At 49.1% G+C, this 12,092-nt stretch overlaps 3 protein-coding genes across 3 annotated transcripts; 2 read left to right on the forward strand and 1 right to left on the reverse strand.

Annotated features, from left to right (window-relative positions):
* Positions 1-762: 762 nt before the first annotated feature.
* Positions 763-5,197, forward strand: PFLUO_LOCUS7844 (ATP-binding cassette transporter yor1; the record flags this gene model as incomplete). Its single annotated transcript, XM_073785520.1, has 3 exons — positions 763-1,056; positions 1,113-3,782; positions 3,833-5,197. 3 exons carry the CDS (start codon positions 763-765, stop codon positions 5,195-5,197), a joined length of 4,329 nt encoding a protein of 1,442 aa, XP_073641868.1.
* Positions 5,198-5,306: 109 nt separating this feature from the next.
* PFLUO_LOCUS7845 (uncharacterized protein) lies at positions 5,307-5,978 on the reverse strand (the record flags this gene model as incomplete). The annotated part of the gene is made up of 1 exon (XM_073785522.1): positions 5,307-5,978. The coding sequence occupies one exon, from the start codon at positions 5,976-5,978 to the stop codon at positions 5,307-5,309; it is 672 nt and encodes a 223-aa protein (XP_073641869.1).
* A 3,523-nt stretch (positions 5,979-9,501) lies between these two features.
* On the forward strand, positions 9,502-10,994 carry PFLUO_LOCUS7846 (Chitinase 2; the record flags this gene model as incomplete). Its single annotated transcript, XM_073785523.1, has 3 exons — positions 9,502-9,772; positions 9,857-10,508; positions 10,607-10,994. The coding sequence occupies 3 exons, from the start codon at positions 9,502-9,504 to the stop codon at positions 10,992-10,994; spliced, it is 1,311 nt and encodes a 436-aa protein (XP_073641870.1).
* Positions 10,995-12,092: the final 1,098 nt, after the last annotated feature.

A 12,092-nucleotide genomic window follows, 5' to 3' on the forward strand; every position in this document is an offset into this window, starting at 1 on the left:
ACAGCCAAAAAAAAAAAAAGAAGTGGATGTCCGAAGCAATCTAGATCAATGGTGATGTGTCTGCCCCTGTCCATTGTAGCAACAGTAGATAGTCGATAGCACTACTCAGATCGATCTCGGCTCGGTCAGCCTAATCATGTTTCATTTGTTTTGCATTTTTTTGCATCGTTAGCTCGCTTCCACCGCTTCGTCCGCCCGGCTCGGAGATAAGAAGTTCGGTTCAGGATTCCGCTCTCCCTGAAGGAGTTTAGTTCCCTGGATGACTGACAGGTCGGACTGCCCACGACCCGACCGCCGAGTCCACCAGTCAGCGGGGACGATTTCCAAGCAACGAGAACGAAAGCGAAGAACAAGGACGGGGAGTAGCATGATGTGACCGCTTCTTTTTCTTTGGCTCCTTTTATTATTAATGTAGCATTTGGCTCCACCCGAGGATAAATGTATGCAAAGGCTTAGCGTCCCCGCCGAGGCCTGGAACGAACACTGAATAAAAGAGCGAACGGCTTTTTCAATTGTCCGTGAATTTTCCTCCTCGTCCGCTTCGGTTTTTTCTACTCTCCTCTGCCTCGGACCAAGCGAGCGGACGATCCGGGCACAGCTTGACTCATTTTTATGCGGCCGGCTCCCCCAGCATTTGGATTCCGTTTTCAGAACAGTTCATTCTTCAGTCGCCACACTTTTCTTTTGCGATGGATAGATAAGAACCACGCCGGCTAGGACATTATTTAATTTTTTTTTGTGCCGCAGACAACACTCGCGACCATGTCTGCGCCAGCAGATCCACTGACGCAGGTCGTGGTGGGCGATGCCGAAAAGTTGCAAGCGGCCTCCAGCTCGTCCAGATCGGCTGCCTCGGCAGATGGTGAGGAGGCCAAAGCCGCAGACTCGACTTTGCAACCCCCGCCAACAGAACACAAGAAAAGATGGTACCGCCGACTGAATCCGCTGCGATGGCAGAAGCCCCCGCCCGTGCCGGAAGAGCGCACGCCGTCGCGCGAATACGGCGCTTCGTTCTTTAGCACCATCTCTTTCCAATGGATGTCGCCTTTGATGCAGGTTCGTGATGCGAGAAACTGGTCGGAAAAATTTCCTTACTGACTGATGGGATGTAGGTGGGTTATCTGCGACCACTCGAGCTGCAGGATATCTGGACGGTGAATCCCAACCGGGCCGTCGATGTGTTGTCGGAACGGCTAGATGCTGCGCTGGAGAAGCGAATGAAGAGTGGGAAAAAACGTGCGCTAGCGTGGGCGCTGTTCGATACTTTCAAATTCGAGTTTCTGCTGGGCGGCATCTGCCAGTTCTTCAGCTCGCTCCTCCTAGTCTTTGCGCCCTATATGACTCGCTACCTGATCGCATTTGCCACAGAGGCTTGGAATGCTAAGGAAAAAGGCCTCCCTGCTCCGAATATTGGGCGTGGGATGGGGTTTACTGTTGGTATAACACTCATGCAAGCATGTCAGAGTATGTGTACGAACCAGTTTATCTACCGGGGCCAGATGGTTGGCGGGCAGACTCGAGCGGTCCTGATTTCACAGGTCTTCAACAAGGCCATGAGACTGTCGGGCCGGGCTAAGGCAGGAGGCCAGGCGACGGATGAAGAAATCAAAAAATTGGAAGCGACCAAGGAAGCCCTTTTGAAGTCAGACGGAAAGGAGAAAAAAGATCCTAAGGCTGCCCCCGCCGCCGCAGCAGCTCAGGGCGTGGCAGGCGATGGCCGAGGATGGAACAATGGCCGGATCGTAGCGCTGATGAGTATCGACGTCGACCGAATCAACTTGGCCTTCGGCATGTTCCATATGATCTGGACGGCACCCATTACCATCATCGTGACTCTGATTCTACTCTTGGTTAATATCGGGTACAGTTGTCTGGCCGGATATGGCCTGCTGGTCTTCGGAGTACCCTTCTTGACCTACGCGGTGCGATTCTTGGTGAAACGCCGGAGGAACATTAACAAGATCACCGACCAACGGGTTTCATTGACGCAAGAAATCCTGCAAGCGGTGCGATTCGTCAAATACTTCGGCTGGGAAAGTAGCTTCTTGAGTCGCCTCAAGGCAATTCGCAAGCGGGAGATTCGATCCATCCAGACCTTGCTAGCCGTCCGAAACGGTATTCTGTGCGTGTCGCTGGCTATTCCCACCTTCGCCTCGATGCTGTCCTTCATCACTTATGCTCTGTCGAAACATGACCTGAACCCGGCCCCGATCTTCTCGTCTCTGGCCTTGTTCAACTCGCTCCGAATGCCACTCAACATGCTGCCGATGGTGATTGGTCAGGTTACGGATGCATGGACTGCTCTCAACCGAATCCAGGAATTTCTTCTTGCCGAGGAGCAGAGGGAGGACATCGAAAAGGATGAGAAGATGGAGAATGCTATTGAAATGGAGCATGCATCGTTCACCTGGGAACGCTTGCCCACGGAAAATGAGGAAAGCAAGACCGGGAATAAGAAAGCCGACAAGGCGGCGCAAGCGGTACTAGCGTCTAAGAACGACGACAACACCGCCGATGACACTCCCGTCGAACCATTTAAGCTGAATGACCTGACCCTCGAGGTGGGACGCCATGAGCTGATTGCAGTGATTGGCACGGTCGGCTGCGGCAAGAGCTCTCTGCTCTCAGCTCTGGCTGGCGATATGCGAGTGACGGATGGCTCTGTTCGCCTAAGCACAACGCGGGCATTCTGTCCGCAGTATGCCTGGATCCAGAATACCACCGTTCAGAAGAACATTTTGTTTGGAAAAGAGTATGACGAAGACTGGTACAACAAAGTGATTGATGCCTGCGCCTTGGGTCCGGATCTTGATATCCTCCCCCATGGCGACCAGACCGAGATTGGCGAGCGTGGAATTACGGTATCGGGTGGCCAGAAGCAACGTCTGAACATTGCTCGTGCTATTTACTTTAATGCTGAATTCGTGCTCTTGGACGATCCTTTGTCGGCGGTCGATGCACATGTCGGGCGCCATATCATGGACAAAGCTATTTGTGGCCTTCTGAAAGACCGATGTCGGATTCTGGCAACTCATCAGCTCCATGTCCTCAACCGATGTGATCGGGTTATTGTCATGGACGAAGGTCGCATCCAGGCGGTTGATACCTACGATAACCTGATGCGGGACAATGAAGTTTTCCAGCGGCTCATGTCCACGACGGGACAGGAGGACGCGAGCGAGAAGACAGAAGAGATTGCGGAAGAGGTGCCCGACGAGAAGAAGGCGGACGAGAAGACAGCGGACGAGAAGACAGCGGTTGCGCCCGGAAAGCCATCCGCCGCATTGATGCAGCAAGAAGAAAAGGCCACAGCTTCGGTTGGGTTCGATGTGTGGAAGGCATACATCAAAGCCTCTGGAAGCCTCTTCAACGCTCTCGTGGTGATGCTCCTGCTGGCGATGGCCAACGTTGCCAACATTTGGACCAGTCTGTGGCTCTCCTACTGGACATCCGACAAGTACCCGAGCCTGTCGACCGGCCAATACGTTGGCATCTATGCTGGTCTGGGAGGCAGTGTCGTCGTCCTCATGTTCGTCTTCTCGACCTATATGACCACATGCGGAACAAACGCCAGCAGAACAATGCTACATCGCGCAATGACTCGTGTGCTTCGAGCGCCTATGTCTTTCTTTGACACCACGCCGCTCGGACGGATCACCAACCGCTTCTCGAAGGATATTCAGGTGATGGACAATGAGCTTTCGGATGCCATGCGTATCTACGCATTGACCATGACCATGATCATTTCCGTCATGGTTCTGATCATTGTCTTCTTCCACTACGTAAGTATCTCATCCTGTGCTTTCTGGGCCGAATCGCTGACTTTCTCTAGTTTGTCATTGCTCTTGCTCCACTGTTCATCCTATTCCTTCTGGCCTCCAACTACTACCGAGCCTCTGCCCGCGAGATGAAGCGACACGAGGCAGTTTTGCGCTCGATGGTCTATGCACGATTCGGTGAAGCTATCACTGGTACCGCGTGCATTCGAGCTTATGGAGTGGAGCACCAGTTCCGGCGCAGTATCCGTGATTCGATCGACGTGATGAACGGGGCGTATTTCCTGACCTTTTCCAACCAGCGCTGGCTTAGCGTGCGGCTAGATGCCGTGGCGACCTCGCTCGTCTTTGTGACGGGTGTTTTGGTCGTCACCTCTCGATTCAATGTCTCCCCTAGCATCTCTGGACTGGTACTCTCGTACATTCTTTCCATTGCGCAGATGCTGCAATTCACTGTCCGCCAGCTTGCCGAGGTAGAGAACGACATGAACGCTACCGAGCGCGTTCATTACTATGGAACCCAGTTGGAAGAAGAGGCGCCCTTGCAACTCGCCCCCGTCGCCGAGAGTTGGCCTGAGAAGGGTCGCATTACATTCGACAACGTACATATGCGGTACCGCGCGGGCCTCCCGCTTGTCCTTAAGGGGCTCACCGTGGATGTGCAGGGTGGCGAGCGTATCGGAATTGTGGGACGAACGGGCGCCGGCAAGTCGAGTATCATGTCTGCGCTGTTCCGTCTGACGGAGCTGTCCGGGGGTACCATCAAGATCGATGGGACTGATATCGCTACTGTTGGCCTCAATGACCTCCGTTCTCGGCTGGCCATCATCCCTCAGGACCCGGCGCTGTTCCGCGGCACGATCCGCTCGAACTTGGACCCGTTCAATGAGCACGGGGACTTGGAACTGTGGACTGCGCTGCGTCAGGCTTACCTGATCGGCCAGGACTCGGTAGAGCCTGGTGCAGAGGGACTGCCGAGCGGCCCTGCCAGTGGCACCGTCACGCCAACCACGGGCAGTGACTTAAAACCACAGCAGCATAACAAGCTCACGCTGGAGAGTCCCGTTGACGAGGAAGGGCTCAACTTTTCTCTTGGTCAGCGGCAGCTGATGGCGCTCGCACGAGCACTGGTTCGACAGGCTCGGATTATCGTCTGCGACGAGGCAACCTCCTCCGTTGACTTCGAGACCGACCAGAAGATCCAGCGCACGATGGCACAAGGATTCCACGGCAAGACGTTGTTGTGCATTGCGCACCGCCTGCGCACGATCATCCACTACGACCGTATCTGTGTCATGGACCAGGGCCAGATCGCGGAGATGGACACACCGGTTGCGCTGTGGGATCAGACGGATGGAATCTTCCGAGCAATGTGTGATCGCAGTGGAATTACACGCGAGGATATTCTAATGGAGGACTAAAAATAATGTTTTTTTTTTCTGCTTGATTGCTTTGGTTGTTTCCTTGCATATGCATATACCACGGGATTCTTTCTCGATAGATACCAAAATTTGAATGCCTTGATATTGATTACTCCTTATCCAATTCGCACACCAGCTCCATTCCCAAATTCCGCATCATCGCCTCAATGCCCGCCTCCTTCCACCCGGTCACATCTCTCTCATCTAGCGGAACCCTCTCCTCCTCAGCTCCCCCAATGGGCAACCCCGTATATTTCACCGGTAACGCAAGCACCGTGCTGACAACTTTCATGCGCAGGCCATTCAACACACCCTTCAAATGATCTGCCGCCTTCCCACCACCATGGCCCCCGTACGAGACAATCGCAGCGGGTTTCCCCTTCCACTCATGAAAAAGATAGTCGAGTGCATTCTTCAGACTGGCCGGAATGCTCCAGTTATACTGGGGCGTCACGAAAATAAACGCATCAAACCCGCGCACGACAGTAGACCATGCGCGAGTATGCGCCTTTTCATAGTGTGGCGTGGGATCCGCCGCTGGTAGGCCGGCGGGAATGATGTTTTCGTCGTAGAGTGGCAGTCCCTGCTGTGCTAGATCGAGGATCTCGAACGTGAGATGCCTAGGGTCTGTGTCGATGTTGTCCTCTTCTTGACTTGTAGCTGGAGAGGTTGGGATCATCGGATCCGCGGACAAGACGTCATACACATAGTGCGTGATGGTCGGGTTTAGGCGCGGGCTGCGCGTGCTGCAGGTCACAACGGCGACACGCTTGGGAGGCATTTTGGATGTTGTAGAAGTGGGGGATGGAATCGAAGGGATCTGGGGGTCTCGCGGTTTAACATGGGAGTCATGTTAACGTGCTTTTTTGGTCGAGCCGAATTCGGGCGGCTCTCCGCGGAGCCAATTTCCCGAATAGGCAAAGCATACTGGATCCGCTCCGGCTGATGGGCACCAATACTAGACCGATCGCGTCGTCTAAAACGAGACTCGAGCTAGACTAGAACATTTACGCAGTCTGGGATGGCTCCCGCCAGACCAGAAGACAAAGATGCTGTTAGGTATTGCTACTATCGAACGCTACTAGCGAAAGTGAGTATATAATTAGAAATAGCCTGATTAGGAAATAACATACGAGAATAGGTATTGCATTAAGTCGAACGAGGACTAACAGACTACCTTCTTTTAGAGGATCAAGCAATCTATATGAACATTTTCGACTAGATGTTCACAACGTCACAAGATAAAGTGCTTTAGTCGGATGACGAATACTAACACCACCTTTATTAATACTTCGAGCTATTCGCCTATCCCCGCGTTAATGACGATGTCTATAAATAGATACGATAGCATGAGTACTTCCTTTGTTCTTATGGGCGATAGACTAATAAGAGAATAGTTTCCTAAGGGTATATTCGTAGCCAAGCATAAGCTCCCCTAACAAACGAAGCAGAAGAATACTCTAGATGTGACCTCCTTGTAGAGCTCTTACGGCTCACGTGTAGTCATATGACTACTCCGTCTGTATTTAATTGTTGCTCCATTAGTCTTTTACAATGCAACCCTCGCTTCTTCTTACATCTGAGATCCCGTGAGTTGGGAAGCACACCGCATTCCTATTGGGCTACGCTACTCTAATCACTTATAGGGCGCTAAACTAAAGGGGGAAGGGAGGATGCTCTGGATAGAGCCTAGGTTGGGATATATCAAAAGTGGGGGCTCGGCAGTTGTTGCCTGAGTCTATAATTTCAATTAAAAAAACTCTCCTTGAAGACTTAGGGGTCCTTGGGGTATTAGGAAAATGTGCGGAGTTCACCGTGTGGGTGGGAAAAGTGGATATTTGGTAGTGCTTACTCTACCTCTCTATTCAGAGGAAATTCCATTCTGTCTGTTTGCGCTTTTTTTGCGCCTCTTTTGCGCCTGTCGGCTCCTCTATTGGCTCGTCTATTTGCCCCTCCTTTTGTCCCTGTATTTGTCCCCCTGTGGGGTCCTCTGTTGGCCGTCTGTTGGCCTCCTGGCTGTTTTGTTTAGTGGAGAGACCAGCGACCAGTTGAGCGCTTCCACGAGAAAGAAGAAAATAGAAATAAAAAATATGAATTAAAATACCACAAATTCCCAAATGAACAAAATGAACAGACGCACCGCTGGAGGAAGAGGAGGGTGTTGGTCTATAGGGATTAGCCAAATCTCATCATATTCTTTAACAGCATCCGAGGTCCACATATTTCCCTAATACCCTCGACCCCTCCAAGTCTGCGGCGAGAATTATTTGCACCTGCTCACCGAAGCAACTCATGACCCTAGCCAATCGATTAGGTGGAGTTAACTGACTTCAGTTGTTTGGCGCCTTATTCTCCAAGCCTGGATGCAGGGTAAATGGTCAGATGAGTGTATAGTTGAGCGTAGTGTTAGGTCACGACCCGCATGGGCGTTTCATTTGCCTCGTAAATAGCTCCTCTTTCATAACGTGAAAGAGGTCCATACCGGCAAGGGAATATCCCAAATGTTTTGGACAGGCTTCTCTTTTGACAACCGTACCCGCCTATTCCCTTTATTTGGCGACTCGGAGGCTCGTCGTGGTGGTATGACCGCTAGAAGAATATATGAGCTTTATTCCTATATTCTTCCGCGTTTTCTACAGCCTAGAGATGCATCCATGCATGATAACTCGCCACTACATACACCTAGGCTTGTACGAGGCTACTTGGAAGATCTTGAAATAGAAGTCATTGCTAAATCAGACTTTAGCAATGCCACTGTACTTTAAATACTCGGTAATTCTGTGTGCAATTGCGTGTTTCTTTAATTGTTATTTTCTTTATTTTACACTAGCGCGCCAAGCCATGCTAGCGCTGATTTATTTCAATGTCCTCCCACTGTAGTCAACTAAAAATACACTCTAATAAGAGATTGCCGGAGATTAGGAGACACTCATACAGAGGCACAGCAAATTTGCTGTGTGAGATTGAACAGCCTTGTAATGCCAAGAGAATAGGTTTCACTCAAGTTGCAGCTGGCACGAATGGAAATATTTTTTCCGCCACACAGTAGCACTGTCCTTCGGAGCTATAACCTGAATAAGGCAGGTCCGCGTCAACTTATGAACCTGTCGCTTAGCAGACTCGAGAGTATACAAAGCGAGCGCTTTATACAACAGTGCCGTACCTAGATTGAGCATCGTAGTGTCAATTTAAACTAGAAACCCTAGACTAATCAAAATTGCGCAGAGATCCGTTTCTCGTTGCATTCTTCGCAAGTATCAATGTGGGGATTTTATTGAGTGGCGAGATCAGGGAATGTTCCCAATACAACGATGGAAGTTGAAAGGATCGTATCGATGTGTAGTTAGACGAGCTGTGGCTAACTGATTAGGACCTGTATAGCCGAGAACGCCACAGGCACAATTTCCTATTGCAATAAGTTCAATTGGAATGGCTGAATCTCGGGTATCTGTGATTTAAATTCTCAACCAATAATGAAGGTCAGATCATGTAAGAGGGTCTAGATCAGCTGGCAGATGGAAGTGAACAGTTTTGACACGAAATCCCCACCTAATCCAAGTAGATTGATCTAATACTGTGCTAAGTCACCTACGAAATTACATGATGATATTCCAAAAGCAATGGAAACGTGATGGGTGATTACCTGTGTTAGCATTGTCTCTCTGGGTGGTGGAGAAATTTCAGCACTATAACTTTTTGGATACCCAAACTCTTGACTACACTATGCGCGAATCCTTAGCGCTAGGAGAACAAGCCCGACACGAACTAATCCAGTAGTACATAGTTATTTTCGGATATCCCGGGCCAGGCTCCGTTTCGATCTCATATAGATGGTGTCTTGTCCTGAAAAGTTTTCTCTAGTTCGTTCCCCCCCCCTCTTCAAACGTTTGCGACCTTTCGTCAATTGACTCGGACATTGGTGTCCGGTCTCACATTCATTTAGATTTCGTTTGGTTGAGAGTATTTATAATTGCCTTGGCCTTGGCCATTTATTCATTCTTTTCGAAATCGGGCTATCAATAACATGGCAGCGGCTCTGGTAGCATCAACTGTCCTTAGCCCTCAGCCGTTAACCAATGTTGGAGTGTACTATGTATGATTTGTTCTCCCTTATCACAATCTAAGCTAATGTTGAGTAGGGACAAGGTGCTAATCAGCAACGCTTGAGTCACTTTTGTGAGGAAACATCTCTAGATATCATCAACCTTGCCTTCCTCAATGTGTTCCCGGACCAGGGCAATGGGTTTCCAGGAACCAATTTTGGAAACCAATGTGGCTCTGCAACGTACACCATCAATGGCACCATGACGCAGTTGCTCTCTGACTGTCCGCAGATTGCAGAAGATATTCCTGTTTGCCAGATTGCCGGAAAGAAAGTCTTTCTCTCCCTTGGAGGTGCATATCCAGCAAATCAGGAGATCACCAGTGATCAGTCTGCCCTTGACTTTGCCGATTTTATCTGGGGCACCTTTGGCCCAGTGACCGATGAATGGACCCAGACTGATGGTCCTCGTCCATTTGGTGATGCTGTTGTGGATGGGTTTGACTTTGACATTGAACACAATGGAAACTTTGGTATGCACCTTCATATTCACCCTTCCTATTCCATGGAGATTGGATAATACAGAAGAATGGGCTAAATCATTGGTGCTTTCTCAGGATATGCGATGATGATAAATCGACTCAAGACTCTTTATGCCACGGTCCCAGATCGTCAGTTCTATCTCTCGGCTGCACCTCAGTGCTCAATTCCAGACCCTCAGTTGAAGGTTACAATCAACAAGGGAATGTTTGATTACATCTGGGTCCAGTTTTACAACACAGCAAGCTGTGCTGCAATCAATTACGCAGAAAACGCGACTGGTTTCAACTATGATGATTGGGTTGATGTCATTCTGGCAAGCAGCAACCCGGATGCCCGCTTGTTTATTGGTCTGCCTGCAAGCGAGGATGCAGCCTATTCTGGCTATTATCTTACACCTGACCAAGTTGAGCCCTTAGTCAATCAGTACATGACGCTCTATCCGGGAACTTTTGGTGGCATCATGCTCTGGGAGGCAACATCGTCTGACAATAACACGATCAATAACATGACCTATGCAGACTCCATGAAGGCTATTTTGGACCAAGCTGCGGAGCCTTGGACTTCACCAACTACAAGCAACAGCAGCTCGAACGTTGGATGGGGTCAGATCAACAAGTCCAGCCTTGCGTGGGCCTCTTTTAATAGCAGTAGAGCCGTCTGTCCTGGCCAGCCTTCATTGGACGATAGCAGCATAGAGAGTGCTTGTGCAGCTCTTGTGGAGAACGGGTAAGCATAATCTAAGCCGCCCGTTGAATTATTTATACTAACTTTGTTAGTTGCACCAATACCACAATGAAGAGTACAAATGGCTACTATTCTTTTAGCTTTACCCCAAATAACGGCCTTTCCTCGTGCAACGAATCTGCTCCAGGGAACGTTAATGGGTGCAAGACCGCTATTGAGAATGCTTTCAATTACATTGTAAGCGAGATGGAAGATAGCTTTTCAACTTTATCGGGGAGCAATGCAGGATGGATGGATATTCTCAACAAGAATGGACAGGAAGCAGGCAAATTTTCTATGCTTGCTGTCTGTCCTGGGACAATTAATACAAGAATAACACCCAGTCTTGGATGGGGTGCATTGAACAAGTCTAGCTTGACAACGCAAGTTCTGAAAACAAAGAAATCCTGTGTCCAGAACGCACAACTGCCTCCATTGAATGATACGTCCTTGGAGTATGCTTGTGGACATCTTGTGGAGGACTGGTAAATATCATCTAAGCTCCCTGCTGATGTATTAATGCTAACTTTGTTTTAGTTCCAATTCTGGCTATATAGGTGGTGGCCTAAGCACCGGGTACCTCTTACACTTTGGTCAAAAGAATGCCAAATCCTTATGTGCTAACGTTGCCCCCTTGGGAATTGCTGGGTGTAAGTCTGCGTTTGGAAATGCTTTCAATTTTCTTCAAAGTGAGATGATGGTGGTTAATCCTGATTTGAAATATGCTGCTCGGGCCGAAGTGGATATACCCAACAAGAATCTCAAAGCGGGATTCCAGTTTGCTCTGGAGGTGGCCTGTGATTTTCTGGATTTTTGAGTCGGTGAAATTTTTGTAACGGACCTGCTTTGGCCTCATTGCTCATCTCGCGTCCTTGAGTACCTGGTCAGTGATATGGAAGTCTTTTTCTGTTGAGGGCTATTCCATACTTAGCTAGCCTTGATTGTTTCTTGTTATTTTGACCCTTCTATGCTACAGCATCTACTTCTTGCCTTTCTCTTGCCTTTCTCTTGCCTTTCTCTTGCCTTTCTCTTCTTCGTATCAATTCCTTTTATGATCAATTGTGATAGCTATATTAATTGGGTCTACCCATTAACTGCTAGAAATCAACCGTCTCTTTTACAAATGCCCTCGGGTAATATTAAGTTATTGTTTTTAATAGTCTACAGTGTTTACGGTGTATCCTCTTCAGTATCTGTCAATTTTCGACAATTGGCAATCGAATCTCCAGTGGTCTACTAACGCGTCTTTTCCCTTGAATAAAAGGGCCAGCGTCTGATAGCACGACATTCTCAGAAGGAGGTCAGTGCATCAGGGGAGAGATGGAGAAAAGGAAAATTAGAAGAGAAATTGTGTCGTTGTTTGGAGACATGTTACGGTTATTTGGATGCAGGATTGTTCAAGCTATCAGGGAAAATGGCAAAAGCGGTAAAAACTATCCCATAATAGGCCAGAATTTCACTATCCCCTCGTCCGTCCGCACCAGTCCAATTAGCGTGGTTTTTTTAGCGTCATACAATTAGTGCAGTAATGACGCGTTCTTATTAGTTAATCGCGTCAAATTCTAGTAATTAGACGTATTAGTATAA

This window comes from Penicillium psychrofluorescens (genome assembly GCF_964197705.1).
Source record: "Penicillium psychrofluorescens genome assembly, chromosome: 5".
In the NCBI taxonomy this organism is placed as follows: Eukaryota; Fungi; Ascomycota; class Eurotiomycetes; order Eurotiales; family Aspergillaceae; genus Penicillium; species Penicillium psychrofluorescens.